At 36.7% G+C, this 25,575-nt stretch overlaps 1 protein-coding gene across 7 annotated transcripts in view; it reads right to left on the reverse strand.

Annotated features, from left to right (window-relative positions):
- KLHL13 (kelch like family member 13) overlaps positions 1-25,575 on the reverse strand; it is a 278,952-nt gene that overhangs the window by 63,623 nt on the left and 189,754 nt on the right. For 5 of the 7 annotated variants that reach the window (XM_088794842.1, XM_088794843.1, XM_088794841.1 and 2 more), the window contains 2 exons: positions 7,420-7,552; positions 6,714-6,910 (listed from right to left, as the gene is read on the reverse strand). The exons of 1 other annotated variant lie outside the window; for it this stretch is intronic. In XM_088794842.1, coding sequence (XP_088650968.1) covers positions 6,714-6,910; positions 7,420-7,552 — 330 coding nt within the window. Of the gene's footprint in view, positions 1-6,713; positions 6,911-7,419; positions 7,553-21,881; positions 22,126-25,575 lie in introns of all 7 variants that reach the window. One more of the 7 variants, XM_088794844.1, reaches the window with a different exon arrangement.

Below are 25,575 nucleotides of genomic sequence, written 5' to 3' on the forward strand. Positions count from 1 at the left end.
TCTGTAAAGCTCCCCTGGAATTTACAACGAATCGAACAACAAAAACTCCACAAAGGAGTCCCTGCACAGCAGACAGGCAAGACCAAGAGGACCACTACCGAAATGACCTACAGGTGGGAGATTCGCTCCAGTGGGGGTGGGGGGGAGGAGGAAAGGGAGAAGTGTGGAGACGGAGCAGCGCGGACGCAGGACGCAAACCTAGCACAGTGCTCCGAGCTCACTGCATCCTGGAACTACCGCAGCTGCGGAAGAGGGAAAAAGTCAGACTGCTAGGGCTCCGCTTATGGCCCACAGGGCTGAGGGGTAGCATATAACTCAGCTGAACCAAACGCTCACAGCAGAGACCTCGGAGAAAAGATTGAGGGAAGAAAGCTGAAAACAGTGGTTTAAGCCACCACTGCCTAGCAGAGAACGGAAGCCTTAGGCACTGAGACTAGCCGCCCCTCCATACCGTCCCAGAGCTCACCACACCCCCACCTGCCCAATGCTACATACAGAATACTAGCAGTGTAACATCAAAAAACAGAATATTTGCTGTTCTGAGAACTGTGGACTGCAGACACAAATTTGCAGCACAACTAGTTCCGACAAAGGGGAGGGAGCTGTGGAAGCAAGACCAGCTGCGGTCGTGGTCGCCGCCATTGCTCTGGGCCACCTCTCACAGCTCACCCTGCCCCTGACCCCACCTATCTGGGCGGATCACTGCAGGAGTAAACAGAACTGCTGAAACATATGGGCTCTGAATCTGGAACTGGAAGAGCTTTGGAACATCAAAAGCTCTCCGCATACCCACCGGGACACTGTGTCCTGTGACCTAGACAAACTATTAACAGAGGAGAAGCCCGTCTCCCAGGGAATCCCCCCATTGTGTAAGAAGCTGCAATAGTGCAGAGAAAACGTAGCACTACCGTGTGGCAGAAGAAAAATAAGCTACAGTCGGAGAAAAAACAAAACATTCTACAAAAAAGTACTGGAAAACAAAAGAAAGACCGCTTCCTATCAACCTGTTGCAGAAGCCACTCCTGTAGATGTCTAGGAAGAGAAATAGTAAACCAGTAATCGCCATGAATAACCAAGGCAACAAGATAGCTCAGAAAGAAAGTGAAAAATCTCCAGAAAAGACACTTAAAGATACAGAAATATGTGACTTATATGACAGAAAATTCAAGATTGCAGTTCTGAAAAAACTCAACGAGAAGCAAGAAAACACAGATAGGCAGTTAAATGAACTCAGAAACACAATCAAAGAACAGCATGAGCATTTTACGAAAGAGACTTAAATTTCAAAAAAGAACCAAATAGAATTTCTGGAGATTAAGAACTCAATAGAAGAAATTAAGAATGAAATAACCAGCTTAGGTAGTAGAGTTGACCAGATGGAGGAAAGAATCAGTGACATCGAAGATAGAAACCTGGAAATGACACGGATGGAAAAAGAAAGAAACTTGAGACTTAAAAGAAATTAAAGAAATCTACAAGAACTTTCTGACTCCATTAGAAAGAGCAATATAAAAATAATGGGAATATCAGAAGAAGAAGAAAGAGAGAAGGGAACAGAGAATATATTCAAACAAATTGTCGATGAGAACTTCCCAAACTTGTGGACAGAACTGGACCCTCGAATCCAAGAAGCAAATAGAACACCTAATTACCTCAATCCCAACAGGCCTTCTCCAAGGCAAACTGTATTGAACCTATCAAAAATCAACGACAAAGAAAGAATCCTCAAGGAATCCAGGGAAAAGAACATCAAACCTACAAAGGAGAGCACATTAGATTATCATCAGATTTCTCAGCAGAAACTACAAGCCAGAAGGGAGTGGAAAAAAATATTCAAACTATTGAAAGAGAGAAATTATGAACCAAGAATAATATATCCAGCAAAGATATCATTTAGATATGAAGGAGGAATAAAGACATTTCCAGACATACAGAAGCTGACGGAATTTTCTAATACACGACCCGCACTACAAGAAATACTAAAGGAGGCTATTCGACCACCATCAACAGGGACAATTTGTGGCAACCACAACTCAAAAAGGGGGAGAGTAAAGGCCTGAACCGGAATATGGGAATGGAGAAAGTAAGCGTGCTGAAGAAAATGGAATACTCTAAATATCAAACTTTCTTTTACATAAACTTAAGGGTAACCACTCAAAATAAATCCAGAACTGAAATATATACTGAAATAAAAGAAGAAACAGAGGGAAACATCATAGAATACCACCACACAGAAATAATAGACAACAACAAAAAGGCAAAGAAACAATGGAGACACAGCCTTACCAGAAAACTAAAGATAGAATGACAGGAAATCCTCACATATCAATAATCAAACTAAATGTAAATGGAATGAACTCACCAATAAAAAGGCACAGAGTAGCAGGTTGGATTAAAAAACTAAACCCAACCATAAGCTGCCTACAAGGGACAGATCTCAGCTACAAGGACAAGCATAGAGTCAAAGTGAAAGGTTGGAAATTGACACTCCAAGCAAATGGTACCCAGAGAAAATCAGGTGTAGCCATAATGATATCAGATGAAACAGACTTCAAGGTGAAAAAGATAACAAGAGACAAAGATAGACATTTCATAATGGTGAAGGGAACTGTACAACAAGAAGACATAACAGTCATCAATATTTATGCCCCCAATCAGGGAGCACCGAAATATACCAATCAACTCCTAACAGAACTAAAGGGAGAAATGGACCACAACACAATTATACTAGGGGACTTAAATACATCATTGACAGCTATGGATAGATCATCCAAACAGAAAATAAACAACGAAATAGCAGCCCTAAATGACACATTAGATGAAATGGACATAATTGACATTTATAGAGCACTTCATCCTAAAACATCAGACTATACATTCTTTTCTAGTGTACATGGAACATTCTCAAGGATAGACCATATATTGGGACATAAAATCAGTCTCAGCAAATTTAAGAAGATTGAAATCATACCAAGCATATTCCTTGATCACAAGACTTTGAAATTGGATACCAACTGCAAAAAGAGAGCGGGAAAAAACACAAATACATGGAGATTAAACAACATACTTTTAAAGGACGACCGGGTCAAAGAAGAAGTTAGAGGATAGATCAAAAGATACATAGAAACAAATGACAACGAAAATACATCCTACCAAAATTTTTGGGATGCAGCGAAAGCAGTTTTAAGAGGGAAATTTATCTCATTAAAGGCTTGTCTCAAGAAACAAGAAAATTCCCAAATGAATAGCCTCATGTTACACCTTAAAGAACTAGAAATAGAAGAACAAGTGAATACTAAGGTCAGCAGAAGAAAGGAAACAACAAAAATTAGAGCAGAACTAAATGAAATAGAGAACAAAAGGACAATAGAAAAAATTAATGTGACAAAGAGCTGGTTCTTTGAAAAGATTAGCAAAATTGACAAACCCTTGGCTAGACTCACTAAGATAAAAAGAGAAAAGACACTAATTAACAAAATCAGAAACGAAAAAGGGGAAATTATCATGGACACCACAGAAATATAAAGGATCATCCAAGAATACTATGAAGGACTATATGCCACCAAATTCAATAACCTACAAGAAATGGACATGTTCTTAGAAACACATAGCCTTCCAAGGCTGAACCATGAAGAACTGGAAAATCTAAACAGTCCGATCACCAGTAATGAAATTGAATCAGTCATCCAAAACCTTCCCAAAAACAAAAGTCCGGGACCAGATGGCTTCACTAGTGAATTCTACCAAACCTTCAAAGAGGATCTAATACCAATCCTGCTCAAACTCTTCCAAAAAACTGAAGAAGAGACAGTACTCCCTAACTCATTTTATGAGGCCAACATTACCCTGATACCAAAACCTGGTAAGGACAGCACAAAAAAAGAAAACTACAGACCAATATCTCTGATGAATACCGATGCAAAAATCCTAAATAAAATTCTAGCAAATCGAATACAACAATGCATTAAAAAGATTATTCATCACGAACAAGCTGGCTTCATCCCCGGGGCACAAGGATGGTTCAACAAATGCAAATCCATCAATGTGATACATCACATAAACAAAATAAAGGACAAAAATCATATGATTGTATTGATTGATCCAGAAAAAGCATTTGACAAGATACAACATACATGTATGATTAAAACACTTAAGGAAATAGGGATAGAAGGAAAATACCTTAACATAATAAAGGCCATGTATGACAAGCCCTCTGCTAATCTCATAATTAATGGTGAAATACTGAAGCCCTTTGCTCTACGTTCAGGAACACGACAGGGATGTCCCCTATCACCTCTGCTTTTCAACATAGTGTTGGAAGTCCTCGCCAGAGCAATCAGGCAAGAGAAAGAAATAAAAGGCATCCAAATTGGGAATAAAGAAGTTAAATTATCATTCTTTGCAGATGACATGATGCTATATATAGAAAACCCTAAAGACTCCACCAAAAAGCTATTAGAAACAATCAACGAATACAGTAAAGTTGCTGGCTATAAATCAACGTACAAAAGTCCATTGCTTTCCTATATACTAACAATGAAATCTCAGAAAAAGAAATACAAAAAAATTCCTTTTGCAATTGCAGCAAAAAGAATAAAATACCTAGGAACAAACTTAACCATGGATGTGAAAGACCTATGTGCTGAAAACTATAAGACATTTTTGAAAGAAATTGAAGAAGACACAAAGAAATGGAAAGACATTCCGTGCTCATGGATTGGAAGAATCAACATAGTTAAAATGGTCATATTACCCAAAGCAATATACAGATTCAATGCAATCCCTATCATAATCCCAATGGCATTTTTTAAAGAAACATAACAAAAAATCATCAGATTTGTTTGGAACCACAAAAGACCCCGAATAGCCAAAGCAATCTGAAGAAAAAAGAACAATAATGGAGGTATCACACTTCCTGACTTTGGCTTGTACTACAGGGCTACAATAATCAAAACAGCATGGTATTGGCAGAAAAACAGACACATAGACCAATGGAATAGAGTTGAGAACCCAGAAATAAAACCACATAAATATGGACAGATGATTTTTGACAAAGAAGCTAAAATCATACAATGGAGCAAAGACAGCCTCTTCAATAAATGGTGCTGGGAGAATTGGATAGCCACGTGTGAAAGAAATAATGAAACTGGACTGCTATTTGTTACCATGTACCAAAATTAATTCAAAATGGATCAAAGACTTAAGCATAAGACCTGACACAATAAACTGCATAGAAGAAAACATAGGTACTCAACTTATGGACCTTGGGTTCAAAGAGCATTTTATGAACTTGACTCCAAAGACAATGGAAGTAAAAGCTAAAATAAATGAATGGGACTATATGAAACTTAAAATCTTCTGCACAGCAAAAGAAACCATCGACAAAATAAAGAGGCCACCAACTGAATGGGAGAAGATTTTTGCAAACAGTGCCTCCGATAAAGGGTTAATATCCAGAATATACAAGGAACTCATACAACTCAACAACAAAAAAACAAACAACCCAATTGAAAAATGGGCAGAGGACTTGAAGAGACATTTCTCCAAAGAGGAGATACAAATGGCAAATAGACATATGAGAAAGTGCTCAACATCACTAATCATCAGAGAGATGCAAATCAAAACCACAATGAGATATCACCTCACCCCAGTCAGAATGGCTATCGTCAACAAGACAAATAGTAACAAGTCTTGGAGAGGCTGTGGAGAAAAAGGAACCCTCATACACTGTTGGTGGGAATGCAGACTGGTGCAGCCGTTATGGAAGGCAGTGTGGAGGTTCCTCCAAAAATTATGAACAGAATTGCCATATGACCCAGCAATCCCTCTCCTGGGTATCTACCCAAAAAATCTGAAAACATTTATAGGTAAAGACACGTGTGCTCCAATGTTCACTGCAGCTTTGTTTACGGTGGCCAAGACATGGAAACAACCAAAATGTCCTTCGATACATGAATGGATAAAGAAGTTGTGGTATATATACTCAATGGAATATTATTCGGCGGTAAGAAGAGATGATATAGGAACATTTGTGACAACATGAATGTATCCTGAGAGTGTAATGCTGAGCGAAATAATTCAGACAGAAAAAGCAGAGAACCATGTGATTTCACTGATATGTGGTATATAAACCAAAAACAACAAAAGAACAAGACAAACAAATGAGAAACAGAAACTCATAGACACAGACAATAGTTTAGTTGTTACCAGAGGGTTAGGGTGGTGGGGGTGGGAGATGAAGGTAAGGGGGATCAAATATATGGTGATGGAAGGAGAACTGAATCTGGGTGGTGAACACACAATGGGATTTATAGATGATGCAATACAGAATTGTACACCTGAAATCTATGTAATTTTACTAACAATTGTCACCCCAATAAATTTAAAAAATAAATTTAAAAAAATCATTAAGATGAATACAACCAGATTAAAATATATGATATTATCAAAAAGGTTAAGATATATATTGTTATCAAAGACTTGTTGTCTGATGTCATTTGATTACACAGGTTTTTCTTAAATGATTTTGTTTTGTAAATATGCACCTGTACTGTTACCCTCTCAGTTTGCTACCACACCACACACTATCAGACGGGACACCTCTCTCTAATGACCAAAGTTTCACATTTCTACACAATAGATTCATGAGTCTATTCTAAAGAGGTGACATCAGAGTCTAATGCAGGAAAGATCTGAAGACGAAAATGTCTTACCCCAGATATGAGAAATACTTTGCAGAAGTCCAAAACTGGCAGAATCTGTAGAAAACTGGCAGCTTCCAGTGTGTCTTGAAGGTTGTCCATATTAAGAGAAAGCTTTGCAGTGTAAATAAAATCAATAATTTTCCTTAAACCGACTTTGCTCACACCATGAAGCTTAATGCACATTAAATCTTGTTCTTTCATTCCACCTTAAATAAAAAGACATTCAATTAAATGAAAGTGGATAATCTAATTAAGGTCAAACTCACTTCTGCTAATTAGATATAATAAAATCAAGGATAACTTTTATTATGCGTAAGTATTCATGTCAGAGTCAGGCTTCTGTATGTTTTACAATTAAAACAGAATACTTAAAAAGGAATATCTCTATACTAATGGAGGTCTATATGATGCAAGTGCTTCCAAAATATTGTCCTGTCACTTTGTATCTTCTGATGAATTAAAGATTGTAGTAGTGGGACCCAGAGTCTCTGATGGCTCATTCAGATATGTATCAAGAAAAGAAAAGCTGTGCACATCCCAAGTTAAAAAAGCACCACCCACAACCACATTTACTAGGTGTATATTCCTTTTGAAACTGTTTCTTCTTGTAAAGACATAGACAAGAAGAACTGAATTCACTTTTGAAATAAAAAGATTTAAACACATACTTTTCATATTGTTTAAACGTGGATGCAGAGTTTAAAAGGCAACCTACCTGTGAACATAGCCTTGAAGTAATCACTAGCAGAGGCCATCATGACTCTATGCACAGGGAAGGCATCATCTGTGTCACCTGGCATCAGGGTCACATCACAAAGCAAGCCTTGAAGTCGAAGCTGGTCAAAGCCCTATGCCAAAAATATGAGTTGCACTACTAATCAAGACAAAATGGGCATACAAATATCTGCATGCTAAAATTATGTTTACATAAGAATGTGTGTGCAACAAACTGTATTTTGCCATGTATAATGCACACTTTTCTACCCAAATTTGTGAGGGAAAAATAAGGATGTGCATTATACATGGCTAGTACTAATTCTGTATCTATGTAAATGTTTTTAATTCTTTTACTTATGTTTATAACTTAAAATTGTAAATTTAGAAATCAATAACTATACCTGTATGCAAAATAATACCCTGGAATACGATAATTGGTTTTGTTTAACTTATGATGAACTTGCAATGATGAAGAGTTCTTGGCCTTCTATGTTGTGTAAATATCATAAATTTGTTACCAGTACATAAAATTTCTTGTACTTTGTATCTGTTCTTGTGTTTTGGAATTACTTGTTACATAAAATGTCTTGTACCATCATATGTTAAAAAATAAATGCTAATATTCCTTTATAATGCAAAAACAAGTACCTAAATGTAATCAAATAAATATTTGCATTAAAAAATTTAAATGAAATATTTTTTCCCTGAAAGTTTGGGACAAAATCATGGGTGCACATTATACATGGGAGTGCATTACACATGGCAAAATATGGCATTTGGAAAATAAAACCAATGGAATAATTACTCACTAAAAGAAAAAAAACTGAACACTTTACTTGATATTTGACAATGATTATTTAATTCACTGTAGTAAAATAATTAAGACTAATTTAGATTAAGAACAAATAAGGAGAGAGTATATGCATTCACTTTTTTATACAACCATTGGCTTTTACCTTATTTTGAAAAAAATTACCATGTGCACTTTCATTTTCCTACGTACAGAATTATGAGGTATGATTAAAAATGCAGTGAATGTTTAAATTAAAAAAATATATTGCAGTAAAAGACACATTGCAATTAATCCCCCTTGCTTCAAACACATTTATCCCATCGTTCTTGCCACTTTCTGACGCAGTTCTGGAAGTCGTCTTTCATGAGTCTTTAGTTGTGCTGTCCTGGCTGCCTTGATGCTCTGAATCGATTCAAAACATTTACTTTCATGATCATTTTGACTTTGGGGAAGAGTCAGAAGTCGCACAGTGCCAGATCTCATGAAAACAGTGGATGAGGACACACTGTAATATTTTTATTTGACAGAAATTACCATGTACCAGAAGGGATGTGTTGATACGAAGTGTTGTCATGATGGAGGATGATTTATGGCACACTTTAAAACACACCTTCTCTGAACCGTAGCATACACCCGACTGACTGCATTAAACAAGTTGAAACTTGTCACACACTGTTACTAAGATATGAAGTGCTGCTTCCCGTATTGAAGATTGGTGCCTTTTCATTGGATGGCACTTGGCAGCAGCGTTCGCCGTATTTGTTGATCACAGTGGAAAGGCCCAATGTCACACATCGCTTCTGGTATACAGCAATTTCTGTCAAATAAAAACATTACAGTGTGTCTTCATTCATCTTATTCATCGGATCTGGCACCACATGACTTCTGGCCCTTCCCCAAAGTCAAAATGACCACGAAAGGTAAATGTTTTGCATTGATTCAGGACATCAAGTCAGCCAAGACAGTGCAACTAAAGACAATCATGAAAGAGGACTTCCAGAACTGCGTCAGAAAGTGGCAAGAATGATGGGATAAGTGTGTTTGAAGCAATGGGGATTAATTGCAATGTCTTTTATTGTAATAACTTTTTATTTAAATATTCACAGTATTGTTTGATCACACATCATAGAATATTAGACTAACATTCTTTTCCATATTTCAACAGACCTTTTATAGAACTTTACTGAGATACCTTGTATTTGTTTGTTTGTTTGTTTGTTTTGAGGAAGAAATGTAGAACATTTGTATTGGCTGCAAAATAGGAGTTCCTTTATAGCAACTAGATTGTTCCATCTCTTTAAGAATTAAGGGTTATGTCTTAGATATCCTTGTACTTTGTACATTGTTGCTGCTTAATTAATTATCTTTCAAGTTTCAAGTTTGGAACTTAATTATCTTTGGAAAAAGGAGCCCAGGGAGCCCCAACATAAGGCATAATTGTCCCCAAATGCTTAAAGTCTAGTGGAGAATAGGCCAGCTCCCACAAAACAAATAGGTAGTTGTTCCTTTGGTCTACACTGGGGAGAATGAAACACTTTCAGTGTATAATAGGCTGGTTAAATGCACAAAAAAGAGATAATACACAATTTAATAATCAGGCATAAAATGAAGATTTTGGCAATATTGAGTCTGCAGTTTCAAAAATGGAAATGTATTGTTATAAAAAAAAATGAAGATACTCATACAAATTACTTTCTAATAATATAATATAATATAATACAATATGCAATGTAATACAACAAGAATTAATAGCAAGGATTACTCTATCCCCTTCATATTTTAATGACCTCAAATAAAACTTTTATTTGAAGTTGTGTTTCACGGATTTATGAAGCAAAAGGCATGACATACTGAAGAATGCAGTTTTAGAAATATTGATCCTACACATATGTTTATAATATAAATCTCAGTCTAACCATTTTCTCATCATAATTTTTAAATTGCTTTTTAAAGAAAACGCTTGGATCTACAGAACAGGAACTTCAAAGATATAATGTGATTCAGCCACTTTCTCTCTGGAGAGAGATATAAATATTTTTATTCCAAAAATATTTACACATTATACATATAGTTTAGAACACGACTATGTATCATATTTTTCCTTCTCCAACAGTGATTAACATATGTTTTTGTTCACAAATATCAAATCTTTCAGAAATGCCCCTTTTCCTTTATAAACATGAACATTATATACCCCTGCCCTTGCTATTTTCCGGTTCCCATTGCTAACTCATCTCCTATCCTGTTATTTATAAAAGTAGATGTGAAAAAGAGATGTCAGTTTTGGGAGAATACCGTCATACAGAAGGCAAGAAGTATTGCTTTTTGAAAATTTATATATGGTGTCTAAATTGCAGTAAGTGTTAGGGAATTGACTTTCAAATATGGATGAGCATTGGGAAGTACTGAATGCGACCCCTGGGAGTGAGGATGGGATGGTAAAGCAATGGAGAAGGAGGGAACGAATAAGCAGTTAAAAAAGTTGAGGGACTAGCATGTTTGAATTCCCCAGTGTTTGGCACTCAGTTGGTACTTAATAAATGTTCAATTAATAAATGAACAAACAGGGGAGTTCCGCAAAAATGGCGGAGTGAGGTGAGCCACTGTAAAGCTCCCCTGGAATTTACAAAGAATCGAACAACAAAAACCCCAAAAAGGACTCCCTGCACAGCAGACAGGCAAGACGAAGAGACCCACTACCGACTGAAATCACCTACAGGTGGGAGATTCGCGCGAGTGCGGGAGGAGGAAATGGAGAAGTGCGCGGAGACGGAGCCGCGTGGGCACAGGACGCAGACCCAGCTCAGAGCGCCGAGCTCGCTGCTTCGGGGGACTACCGCAGCGGCGGGAGATCGGACTGCTAGGGCTCCGCCAGGGCTCCACAGGGCTGAGGGGACAGCATATAACACGGCTGAACCCAACGCTCACGGCAGAGACCTCGGAGAAAAGACTGAGGGAAAAAGGCTGAAAACGGTGGTTTAAGCCCGCACCGCCAAGCAGAGAACGGAGCCTTAGGCACTGAGACTAGCCGCCCCCTCCCTCCCCTCCCAGAGTTCGCCCTGCCCCCACTTGCCCGGTGCTAGAAGAGAAACAGTAGCAGTGTCAGATCAAAACAACAGAAAATTTGCTGTTTTGAGAACTGTGGCCCACAGACACAAATTCACAGCCCAACTAGTTCCGGCAAAGGGCAGAGAGCTGTGGAAGCAGGACTGGATGTGGTGGTGGTCGCCGCCATTGCTCTGGGCCACCTCTCACAGCTCACCCCGCCCCTGGCCCCACCTATCTGGGCGGATCCCTGCAGGAGGGAACAGAACTGCTGAAACATACGGGCTCTAAATCAGGAGCTGGAAGAGCTTTGGAACATCAAAAGCTCTCCGCATACCCACCGGGACACTACACCCAGTGACCTAGACGAACTATTAACAGAGGAGAAGCCCGTCTCCAGGGAATCCCCCCAGTGTGTGAGAAGCTGGAATAGTGCAGAGAAAACATAGCACTACCTTGTGAGAGAGGGAAAAAAAAGGCTGCAGTCGTAGAAAAAGTAAAACATTCTACCAACAAGTACGGGAAAACAAAAGAAAGACCTCTTCCTATCAACTTGTTGCAGAAGTCACTCCTGTAGATGTCTAGGAAGGGAAATAGTAAAACAGTAATCGCCATGAATAACCAAGGTAACAAGATAGCTCAGAAAGAAAGTGAAAAATCTCCAGAAAAGGCACTTAAAGATACAGAAATATGTGACTTAAATGACAGAGAATTCAAGACTGCAGTTCTGAAAAAACTCAACGAGATACAAGAAAACACAGATAGGCAGTTAAATGAACTCAGAAACTCAATTAAAGAACAGCATGAGCATTTTACGAAAGAGATTGAAATTGTAAAAAAGAACCAAATAGAATTTCTGGAGATTAAGAACTCAATAGAAGAAATTAAGAATGAAATAACCAGCTTAGGTAGTAGAGTAGACCAGATGCAGGAAAGAATCAGTGACATCGAAGATAGAAACCTGGAAATGACACAAATAGAAGAAGAAAGAGACTTGAGACTTAAAAGAAATGAAAGAACTCTACAAGAACTTGCAGACTCCATCAGAAAGAGCAATATAAGAATAATGGGCATACCAGAAGGAGAAGAAAGAGAGAAGGGAACAGAGAATATATTCAAACAAATTGTCGATAAGAACTTCCCAAATTTGAGGACAGAACTGGAACCTCGAATCCAAGAAGCAAATAGAACACCTAGTTACCTCAATCCTAACAGGCCTTCTCCAAGGCACATTGTATTGAAGCTGTCTAAAATCAACGACAATGAAAGAATCCTCAAGGCAGCCAGGGAAAAGAAGACGGTAAATTACAAAGGAAAGCCCATTAGATTATCATCAGATTTTTCAGCAGAAACTCTACAAGCCAGGAGGGAGTGGAACCAAATACTCAAACTATTGAAAGAGAGAAATCATGAGCCAAGAATAATATATCCAGCAAAGATATCCTTTAGATATGAAGGAGGAATAAAGACCTTTCCAGACATACAGAAGCTGAGGGAATTTTCCAATACACGACCTGCACTACAAGAAATATTAAAGGAGGCTATTCGACCACCATCAACAGGGACAATTTGTGGCAACCACAACTCAAAAAGGGGGAGAGTAAAGGCCTGAACCGGAATATGGGAATGGAGAAAGTAAGCGTGCTGAAGAAAATGGAATACTCTAAATATCAAACTTTCTTTTACATAAACTTAAGGGTAACCACTCAAAAAAAACCAGAACTGAAATACACACTGAAATAAAAGAAGAAACAGAGGGAAATATCATAGAATACCACCACACAGAAATAATAGACAACAACAAAAAGGCAAAGAAACAATGGAGACACAGCCTTACCAGAAAACTAAAGAGAGAATGACAGGAAATCCTCACATATCAATAATCACACTAAATGTAAATGGAATGAACTCACCAATAAAAAGCCACAGAGTAGAAGACTGGATCAAAAAACTAAACCCAACCATACGCTGTCTCCAAGAGACACATCTCAGCTACAAGGACAAGCATAGACTCAAAGTGAAAGGGTGGAAATTGACACTCCAAGCAAATGGTGCCCAGAGAAAATCAGGTGTAGCCATAATGATATCAGATGAAACAGACTTCAAGGTGAAAAAGATAACAAGAGACAAAGATGGACATTTCATAATGGTGAAGGGGATTGTACAACAAGAAGACATAACAGTCATCAATATTTATGCCCCCAATCAGGGAGCACCAAAATACACCATGCAACTACTAACAGAACTAAAGGGAGAAATTGACCAAAACACAATTATACTAGGGGACTTAAATACATCATTGACAGCTATGGATAGATCATGCAAACAGAAAATAATAACGAAATAGTAGCCCTAAATGACACTTTAGATGAAATGGACATAATTGACATTTATAGAGCACTTCATCCTAAAACATCAGACTATACATTCTTTTCTAGTGTACATGGAACATTCTCAAGGATAGACCATATATTGGGACATAAAATCAGTCTCAACAAATTTAAAAAGATTGAAATCATACCATGCATATTCTCTGACCACAAGGCTTTGAAATTGGATATGAACTGTAAAAAGAAAGCGGGAAAAAACACAAATACATGGAGATTAAACAACATACTTTTAAAGAAGGACTGGGTCAAAGAAGAAATTAGAGGAGAGATCAAAAGATACATAGAAAGAAATGACAATGAAAATACATCCTACCAAAATTTTTGGGATGCAGCCAAAGCAGTTTTAAGAGGGAAATTTATATCATTACAGGCCTATCTCAAGAAACAAGAAAACTCCCAAATAAATAACGTCATGTTACAACTTAAAGAACTAGAAAAAGAAGAACAAGTAAAACCCAAGGTCAGCAGAGAAAGGAAATAACAAAAATTAGAGCAGAAAGAAATGAAATAGAGAACAAAAAGACAATAGAAAAAATTAATGTGACAAAGAGCTGGTTCTTTGAGAAGATTAACAAAATTGACAAACCCTTGGCTAGACTTACTAAGATAAAAAGAGAGAAGACACTGATTAACAAAATCAGAAACGTAAAAGGGGAAGTTATCACGGACACCACAGAAATACAAAGTATAATCCAAGAATACTATGAAGGACTATATGCCACCAAATTCAACAACCTAGAAGAAATGGATAAGTTCTTAGAAACATATAGCCTTCCAAGGCTGAACCATGAAGAACTGGAAAATCTAAACAGACCGATCACCAGTAACGAAATTGAATCAGTCATCCAAAACCTTCCCAAAAGCAAAAGTCCGGGACCAGATGGCTTCACTAGTGAATTCTACCAAACCTTCAAAGAGGATCTAATACCAATTCTGCACAAACTCTTCCAAAAAATTGAAGAAGAGACAGTACTCCCCAACTCATTTTATGAGGCCAACGTTACCCTGATACCCAAACCTGGTAAGGACAGCACAAAAAAAGAAAACTACAGACCAATATCTCTGATGAATACCGATGCAAAAATCCTAAATAAAATTCTAGCAAATCGAATACAACAATGCATTAAAAAGATTATTCATCACGACCAAGTGGGGTTCATCCCCGGGGCACAAGGATGGTTCAACACACGCAAATCCATCAATGTGATACATCATATAAACAAAATAAAGGACAAAAATCATATGATTATATCAATTGATGCAGAAAAAGCATTTGACAAGATACAACACCCATTTATGATTAAAACACTTAAGGAAATAGGGATAGAAGGAAAATACATTAACATAATAAAGGCCATATATGACAAGCCCTCTGCTAATCTCATAATTAATGGAGAAAAACTGAAGCCCTTTGCTCTACGTTCAGGAACACGACAGGGATGTCCCCTATCTCCTCTGCTTTTCAACATAGTGTTGGAAGTCCTTGTCAGAGCAATCAGGCAAGAGAAAGAAATAAAAGGCATCCAAATTGGGAATGAAGAAGTTACATTATCACTCTTTGCAGATGACATGATGCTATATATAGAAAACCCTAAAGACTCCACCAAAAAGCTATTAGAAACAATCAACGAATACAGTAAAGTTGCTGGCTACAAAATCAACGCACAAAAGTCCATTGCCTTCCTATATACTAACAATGAAATCTCAGAAAAAGAAATACAAAAACAATTCCTTTTGCAATTGCAGCAAAAAGAATAAAATACCTAGGAATAAACTTAACCAACGATGTGAAAGACCTATATGCTGAAAAGTATAAGACATTTTTGAAAGAAATTGAAGAAGACACAAAGAAATGGAAAGACATTCCGTGCTCATGGATTGGAAGAATCAACATAGTTAAAATGGCCATATTACCCAAAGCAATATACAGATTCAATGCAATCCCCATCAAAATCCCAATGGCATATTTTAAAGAAATAGAACAAAAAATCATCAGATTTGTTTGGAACCACAAAAGACCCCGAATAGCCAAAGCAATCTTAAGAAAAAAGAACTATAATGGAGGTATCACACTTCCTGAGTTTAGCTTGTACTACAGGGCCACAATATTCAAAACAGCATGGTATTTGCAGAAAAACAGACACATAGAGCAATGGAATAGAATTGAGAACCCAGAAATAAAACCACATAAATATGGTCAGATAATTTTTGACAAAGAAGCTAAAAACATACAATGGAGCAAAGACAGCCTCTTCAATAAATGGTGCTAGGAGAATTGGATAGCCACGTGCAAAAGAATGAAACTGGACTGCTATTTGTCACCATGTACCAAAGTTAATTCAAAATGGATCAAAGACTTAAGCATAAGACCTGACACAATAAACTGCATAGAAGAAAACATAGGTACTAAACTTATGGACCTTGGGTTCAAAGAGCATTTTATGAACTTGACTCCAAAGGCAATGGAAGTAAAAGCTAAAATAAACGAATGGTACTATATGAAACTTAAAAGCTTCTGCACAGCAAAAGAAACCATTGACAAAATAAAGAGGCCTCCAACTGAATGGGAGAAGATTTTTGCAAACAGTGCCTCCGATAAGGGGCTAGTATCCAGAATATACAAGGAACTCATGCAACTCAACAACAAAAAAACAAACAACCCAATTGAAAAATGGGCAGAGGACTTGAAGAGACATTTCTCCAAAGAGGACATACAAATGGCAAATAGATATATGAAAAAATGCTCAACATCACTAATCATCAGAGAAATGCAAATCAAAACCACAATGAGATATCACCTCACCCCAGTCAGAATGGCTATCATGAACAAGACATATAGTAACAAATGTTGGAGAGGCTGTGGAGAAAAAGGAACCCTCATACACTGGTGGTGGGAATGCAGACTGGTGCAGCCATTACGGAAGGCAGTGTGGAGGTTCCTCAAAGAATTATGAATAGAATTGCCATATGACCCAGCAATCCCTCTCCTGGGTATCTACCCAAAAAATCTGAAAACATTTAGAGATAAAGACACGTGTGCTCCAATGTTCACTGCAGCTTTGTTTACGGTGGCCAAAACATGGAAACAACCAAAATGTCCTTCGATAGATGAATGGATGAAGATGTTGTGGTATATATACAGAATGGAATACTATTCGGTGGTAAGAAAAGATGATATAGGAACATTTGTGACAACATGGATGGATTTTGAGAGTGTAATGCTGAGCGAAACAAGTGAGACAGAAAAAGCAGAGAACCATGTGATTTCACTGATATGTGGTATATAAACCAAAAGCAACAAAAGAACAAGACAAACAAATGAGAAACAGAAACTCATAGACACAGACAATTGTTTGGTGGTTGCCAGAGGGTAAGGGGGGTGGGGGGTGGGGGGTGGGAGATGAGGGTAAGGGGGATCGAATGTATGGTGATGGAAGGGGAACTGACTCTGGGTGATGAACACACAATGGGATTTATAGATGATGTAACACAGAATTGTACACCTGAAATCTATGTAATTTTACTAACAATTGTCACCCCAATAAATTTAATAAAATAAAATTTAAAAAAAGAAAAATAAAAGAAAAACCAAAAGCTGGTTCTTTGAGATCTATAAATTTGATAAAATTCTTGCCAGACTGATTGGGGTGGGGGGAAGGAGAGAAAACACAAATTACCAATACCAAGTCTGAGAGAGGTGATATCACTAGAGATTGTATGGATATTAAAAGGATAATAAGAAAGTATCAACAAGTGTATGCCAATAAATTAGACAACTTAGTTGAAATGGACAAATTACTTGAAAGACACAAGCTACCAAAGATTACTCTAGAAGAAATAAATAACCATATAGCCATATGTCAATTATAAATTGAATTTTCACTGGTGAATTCTACCAAACATTTAAGTAAGAAAGAACACCAATTCTTCACAAACACATTCAGAAAATTAAAAGGAGGGAACAACTCCCAACTCATTCTAGAAGGTGACAAAAATAAGGAAACAAAGACCAAAATCCTTCATAAGCATAGGTGCAAAAATTCCTAAAATTTTAGCATATTAAATTTAATAACATATAAAAGGCATAATATATGATGACCAAGTGGAACTTATCCCTACAATACATGGTTGTTTTAGCGTTCAATAAGTCAATCAATATAATTCACAATTTTAACAGACTAAAAAAGTGATAAGATCATTTCGATAGCTGCAAAAAAGCATTTGACAAAATCCAACATCCATTTATGATTTTTAAAAAGTTTTCTACAGCAAACTAGGAACAGAAAGGAACTGCCTCAAACCTAGGGCAAACAACATAATACTTAATGGTGAAAAAATAAATGCTTTCCTCCTAATATCAGGAACAAAGCAAGAATGTATACTCTAATCAGTTCTATTCAACTTTTTTTTTTCTGGAATTCCTACCCAGTACAGTAAGGCAAGAAAATGAAATAAAAGACATCACATTGGAAATGAAAAAGTAAAAGTATATTTATTTATATGCACAATGATTTTCTATGTAGAAAATCCTACAGAACCTACAAAAAAGGCTCCTAGAACACTTGTAAGTCAGTTTATCAAGGTTGCAAGATATAAGATCAATAATCATTAACAAACTGTATTACAATATATTAGTAACAAACAATCAGAAAGTCAAATTACATGTTACACAGCACATTTGATTCTCAGTTGGTGTGTGCTAGTCCTCTCTATTACATCCACACATGCTAGAGAACCAAAAAACTCATTTGAGAGAGCCATGCAATAGACTAGTCTAAAAGGAATGGTGGTACACTGTCTTCCAATTTATATCTTAAAGACATACAATCAATTACAAGTATTAGAATAACCTACTGCACTCTAACTCGAGTACCCAGAGAGCTATCCCCAAGAAAATGTACTCATTTCTCTATATTCTAGCTGCCATTCAGGAAACTGAAATGAACGAAAAGTATCATTTAAAGAAAAACTTCAACAGTCTAGATTATTTGAGCTCTTCTTTTATCAAATATAATTTACCCTAAGATCATTATGCCTCCCTTTCTTATGTCAACAATACATGTTAAAAATTAAATTTATTGAGGTGATATTGGTTGATAACTGCAATAATTATGCAAGTTTCAAGTGTACAATTGTATAATACATCATCTGTATTTTGCAACAATACATTTTTAAAGTTGTTTATCTTATGAGCATAGTTTTAAAATTTGATGCAGTTCATCAACAAGACATGATCAGCAACCCAAATATTTACCTTAGGATAAACATTTCATGAAGTTAGCCCACTGGAAGGCAACACAAGTTAATTTGTGTAGGCTTTTGGAATAATCCATTTCTTTAACATTCTATTACATAGATAATAATTTGAGACTGTTACATGATACTTTTCACTGACTTTACAAATAAAATTGGACAGATAAAATAAAATGGAGAAAAATATGGGGAGAGTAACCTGATAGCTACCAATCTTAACATGAGAAAATGACAATTAGGAGCCTAGACATCCGGAGCAGGGAGGCATTTTCAAGGTTTATAGGTTTAAGTAAGCATAGGCAACAATCAGGAAATGATTTGTTCCCAACTAGGTAAGTATTCTACAATTAATATATGCTGCCACCATCTGAAACATGGTTTTCTAGTTATGGCCTCCTTGTGCTAACAAGGATGCTTCCAACTGACAGTTAACATTTTTTCTCTCTGTTTTGTTTGTTTGGTTTGTTTTTTTTCCAATTTGGGCAGGTGAGAGGAATAAGAGAAAACAGGAAGGAAGACATTTTGCTTAATTCTGCTATTTCTATTCAGAAAAAAATTTTTATTATATCACTCATGCCAAATTATCTTTTAGCCTTTGTTAATACATGTTTTTACACTTATAATAAATGAAAAATTAATCTTTGTAGACATTATAATTTAAAAGATAATACAGTTTAGAGCAAGACTGGAAGATATACAAATACAGATTTACTGTCAGAAAACCTGTGTTCAAGTCCTACTTTTTGTCACTACTTTTTGTCACTTACTGATTTGGGCAAGCCTCCTAACCTCCCTGAGCTTCACTTTCTTAATCTATAAAATGGAGATCCTGATTCTTGCTTTTCTACCTCACAACATTGCTGCAAGTATCAATGAGGCTTGTATATGGTAGTAATGTACAACTGCCATCCAAAGTCATTTATTCCACAAATAATACCAACAATAGCTGTGAAAAGCATTGAGTACTCCCTCTGTGCCAGGTAATGGGGTAGGCTCTTTTTAAGTATTGTTTCCTTTAATTATAATAATGTTAACAATAAATAACAATAATAATCATAGACATTTATTGAGCACCCACCATGTACTCCAGCAATGATCATAGGCATACAGAAACAAAAAATTAGACCCTAGATCTTGCGGATCTCACAGATAGGTGATATTAACAAGGGCTTAGAGGGAAGAATTTAAGAAGCCACTAATCTGCCTGGTTCACACAAATTCCAGCTTCAAAAGGCATTGAAAATAACTGTCTCCACACTGCCTTCCATAGAAGCTGCACCAGTCTGCATTCCCACCAACAGTGTATGAGGGTCCCTTTCTCTCCACAGCCTCTCCAACATTTGTGACTATTTGTCTTGTTGATGATAGCCATTCTAACTGGGGTGAGGTGATACCTCATCGTGGTTTTTATTTGCATTTCTCTGGTGATTAGTGATGGTGAGCATTTTTTCATATGTCTATTTGCCATTTGTATGTCCTCTTTAGAGAAATGTCTATTCAGGTCCTATACCCATTTTTTAATTGGATTGTTTCTTTGTTGTTGAGTTGTATGAGTTACTTATATATTTTGAATATTAGCCCCTTATTGGAGGTGTTGTTTGCACAAATCTTCCCCCACTCTTTGTTTTGTCAATGGTTTCTTTGGCTGTGCAGAAGTTTTTCAGTTTGATATAGTGGAGATTCCTCAAAATATTAAAAGTAGAATTACCATATGACTCACCAATCCCTCTCCTGGATATTGACCCAAGAAATCTGAAAACATTTATCCATAAAGATATATGTGCTCCAATGTTCATTGCAGATTTATTTATGGTGGCAAGACATGGAAACAACAAAAGTGTCCTTCAATGGATGATTGGATAAAGAAGACGTGGTATATATACACAATGGAATACTATTCTGCCATAAGAAATGATGAAATAGTGCCGTTTGTGACAACATGGATGGATCTTGAGAATATTATGCTAAGGGAAATAAATGAGAAAGAAAAAGTCGAGAACCATATGATTTCACTGATATGTGGTATATAAAACTGAAAACAACAAAGGAACAAGACAAACAAATGAAGAAACAAAAACTCATAGACACAGACATAGTTTAGTGAGCACCAGAGGGTGGGAGAAGGGGGGTGGGAGATGAGGGTAAGGGGGATCAAATATATGGTGATGGAAGGAGAACTGACTCTGGGTGGTGAACACACAATGGGATTTATAGATGATGTAATACAGAATTGTACACCTGAAACCCATGTTAACTTTACTAACAATTGTCACCCCAATAAACTCTAATTTTAAAAAAAGTAACTGTCATGGGATCAGAGCCATAGGGAGAGACTGTTTTAAATCTCACTCTGCAGGATTACCCACTGTGTAACTGTAATAGGAAGGTCATGAGATTGAGCCAAAACTAGAATTCCAAGCTTACCACTCTCCATTTAAGATGGAGAACTGACTCTGGGTGATGAACACACAATGGGATTTATAGATGATGTAATACAGAATTGTACACCTGAAATCTATGTAATTTTACTAACAATTGTCACCCCAATAAATTTAATTAAAAAAAAAAAAAAAGAAAAGAAAAAAAAAAAAAAAGATGGATCATCATGAATAAACAGGGGCCAGACAGAAAAATAAAATAAGGACATTTCAACGACAGGGAATGGGTGCAGAGAAACTGAAGTATGAAAGAATAATATATGAGGTCTGACAATGACGTTCGCAAACATGTTGCAACGATGTTGCTAAACTTTTTGTTGTTATCAGAGGGATTATTCATTATGGATTTGTACCAACTGGACAAACGGTTAACCAAGTTTACTATTTGGAAGTGCTGAAAAGGTCACGTGAAAAAGTTAGACGACCTCTAACAATTCATGGCTCTTGCATCATGACAATGCACCAGCTCACACAGCACTGTAGGTGAAAGAGTTTTTAGCCAGTAAACAAATAACTGTGTTGGAACACCTTCCATACTCACCTGATCTGGCCCCCAATGTCTTCTTTCTTTACCCGAAGATAAAGGAAATATTGAAAGGAAGATATTTTGATGGCATTCAGGACATCAAGGGCAATACGATGACAGCTCTGATGGCCACTCCAGAAAAAGAGTTCCAAAATTGCTTTGAAGGGTAGACTAGGTGCTGGAGTCAGTACATAGCATCCAGGGAGTACTTTGAAGGTAACCATCGTGATTCTCAGCAATGAGGTATGTAGCACTTTTTCTAGGATGAATTCATGAACTTAATTGTCACCTCATATGTTTAGAGATAGTGAAAAATCACAAGTCTTCCAGGTATTTGCCTTGACTATATATCCTATTAAGTCTACTAAGGTAAAGCAGAAGCAACGATTAAATTGCTGAATGGATAAACGAGTGGAGGTTGGCAAGTTTGGAGTTATGGAAGAACAACAAGGGACTATAAAACAAAGGTGCTAGGAGAAAATACTTGCAAATCATGTATTTGATAAGGGACTTGTATCTAGAATATATCAAAAAACACTTCCAACTAAATAATAAAAAGATAAATAACCCAACTAAAAACTGGACAAAGGATCTGAACAGACAGTTCTTCAAAGATGATATGGATGGCCATAAGCACAAATGAAAAGATGCTCAACATCATTAGCAATCAGGGAGATACAAATCAAAACCTCAAAATACTACTTCACATTTACCAGTATAGCTATCATCAAAAAGACATATTAAGTGTTGGCAAAAATATGTAAAAATTGACACCCACATACACTGCCTGTGGGAATGTGAAGTGGTACAGTCACTTTGGAAAACACTCTGGCAATTTTTCAGAAAATTAGGCATAGAATTACTATATGAGCTACCAATTCCACTCCTAGGTACACATGAAAAATAAATGAAAACACATCCATGGATACTTGTGCATAAATGTTCACCAGGAGCATTACTGAAATAGCCCAAAAGTGAAAACAACCCAAATGTCCATCAGGGGATAAATGGATAAAATAAATGGCATATCCATATAATGAAATAGTAATTAGTCATAAAAAGGACAAAAGTACTGATGCATGCTACAACCTGGATGAACCTTGAAAACATTATGCCAAGTAAAAGAAACCAGTCACAAAAGACCGCATGTTGTATAATTTATGTGAAATATTCATAAGAAAATCTATAGAAACAGCAAGTAGATTAATGGTTTCCCAGGATTGGAGAAGGGGTTAAGGGAAAGTGGGAAGTGACTGCTAATGGATACAAGGTTTCTTCTTGAGGGGATGACAATGTTGTACAATGAATTGTAGTGATATTTGCAAGACTCTACAAATACATTGAAAAACATTGAATTGTACACTTTATTTTTTGAATTGTACAACTTCAAATGGGTGAACATATGGTATGTAAATCACATCTTCATAAAACTGTTATTTTTAAGCAATAAAGGGGTTACAAAGGGTCTGACACAATGGATGGGGTAGTAAAATAAAGATGTTGACAGCTTGGGATAACAGAAAGAAGTCAAAAGATGGAAGTTTTCCATGAGAAGGGAACACAGAGTAGTAGGAAAAGAGTGAGGAAAATGAAATAATTCTTGGTTTGGGGACTTTTTAAAAAGATTTTTATTAAAATATAGCTAACAAACAACATTCTATTAGTTTCAGGTGTACACCATACATAGTTATTCCACATTTATATACATAAAGAAGTGATCACCCTGATAAGTCCAGTAACCATCTAACACCATACCATGCTATCACAATATTATTGACTATATTCCCCATGCTGTACATTACATCCCCATGACTTACTTATTTCATACCTGGAAATTTCAACCTCTCATTCCCCTTCATCTTTTCCCCCCTTTTAAATTTTTCAATTGCAGTTGACATTCAGCATTATTTTATATTAGTTTCAGGTGTACGGTACAGTGGTTAGACAATTATGTAATCTAAGAAGTAATCCCCCTGACTAGTCTAGTACTCACCTGACACCATACCAAGGCTTTACTTTACATCTCCATGACTATTTTGTAACTATCAATTTATACTTCGTAATCCCTTACCTTTTTCACTCACCCCCAAACTCCTCCCATCTGGAAAACATCAAAATGTTATTTGTATCAATGAGTTTCTTTGTTTATTTTGTTCTTTAGGTTGTCCATATAAGCAAAATCACACTGCATCTGTCTTTCCATCTGACATATGCCACTCAGCACAATACCTTGCTGGTTGTTCCATGACACTGCAGATGGCAAGAACATTTTCCCCTCCATGGCCAAGCAATAGTCCACTTTATATAGGTACCATCTCCTCTCTACCTATTCTTCCATCGATGGACACGCAGGCTACCTCCACATCTTGGCAATTGTAAACAACACTGCAATGAACATATGGATGCACACATCCCCTCGAAGTAGCATTTTGGTTTTCTTCAGACAAATATTCAGAAGTGGGATTACTGGGTCCTTCTCTTTCTCTTCTTATAAACTTTGTTTTAAAGTCTGTTTTGTCTGGTATAAGTATTGCTACACTACACCAAAATTTTTTTTCAATTAAATTTATTGGTGGTGACAATAGTAAAATTACATGGTTTCATGTGTACAATTCTATAATACATCATCTACATATCATATTGTGTGCTCACCACCCAGAGTCACTTCTTCCATCACCATATATTTGACCCCATTTACCCACTTCTAACATTTCCCCTCCCCCTTACACTCTCGTAACCACTAAACTGTTGTCTGTGTCTATGAGTTTTTGTTTCTTTGTTTGTCTTGTTCCTTTGTTCTTTTCAGTATTGTATCCCACATACCAGTGAAGTCATATGATTCTTGACGTTTTCTGTCTGACTTATTTCGCTTAACATGATCATCTCAAGGTCCATCCACGCCATGCAAATGGTAGTATTTCACCTTGTCTATGGCAGAATAGTATTCCATTGTGTATATATACCACATCTTCTTTATGCAATCATCTATTGAAGGACACTTTGATTGTTTCCATGTCTTGGCCACGATAAATACACCTGCAATGAACATCAGAGCACACATACCTTTACAGATAAATGTTTTCAGATTTTTTTTTTGTAGATACCCAGGAGAGGGATTGCTGGGTCATACGGTAATTCTATTCTTTATTTTTTGAGGAACCTCCACACTGCCTTCCATAGCGACAGCACCGACCTGCATTCCCACCAACAGTGTATGAGGGTTCCTTTTTCTCCACAGCCTCTCCAACACTTGTTATTATTTGTCGTGTTGATGATAGCCATTCTGACTGGGGTGAGGTGATATCTCATTGTGGTTTTTAGTTGAATTTCCCTAATAGTTAGTGAAGGTGAGCATTTTTTCATATATCTGTTGGCTGTTTCTGTGTCTTGTTGGGAGAAGTTTCTCTTCATGCCCTCCGCCCATTTTTAATTGAATTGCTTATCTTTTTGTTGTTGAGTTGTAGAATTCCTTGTATATTTTGGATATTAGCCTCTGATCAGAAGCATTGTTTGCAAATATCTTCTCCCATTCGATTGGTTGTTTCTTTGTTTTGTTGATAGTTTCTTTTGCTGTACAAAAGCTTTTTATTTTTTTTATTTTTTGCAGGTTGATTAGTTTATTTTCCTCTGAAGCATTTTTTGTTTGGGGTTTTTGTTGTTGTTGTTGTTGTTGTTGTTTTTAGTTTCAAGTGTACAAAACAATGTAATA

The sequence above is a fragment of the Rhinolophus sinicus genome, chromosome 18, assembly GCF_057876585.1.
Source record: "Rhinolophus sinicus isolate RSI-liver-muscle chromosome 18, RSI-T2T, whole genome shotgun sequence".
In the NCBI taxonomy this organism is placed as follows: Eukaryota; Metazoa; Chordata; class Mammalia; order Chiroptera; family Rhinolophidae; genus Rhinolophus; species Rhinolophus sinicus.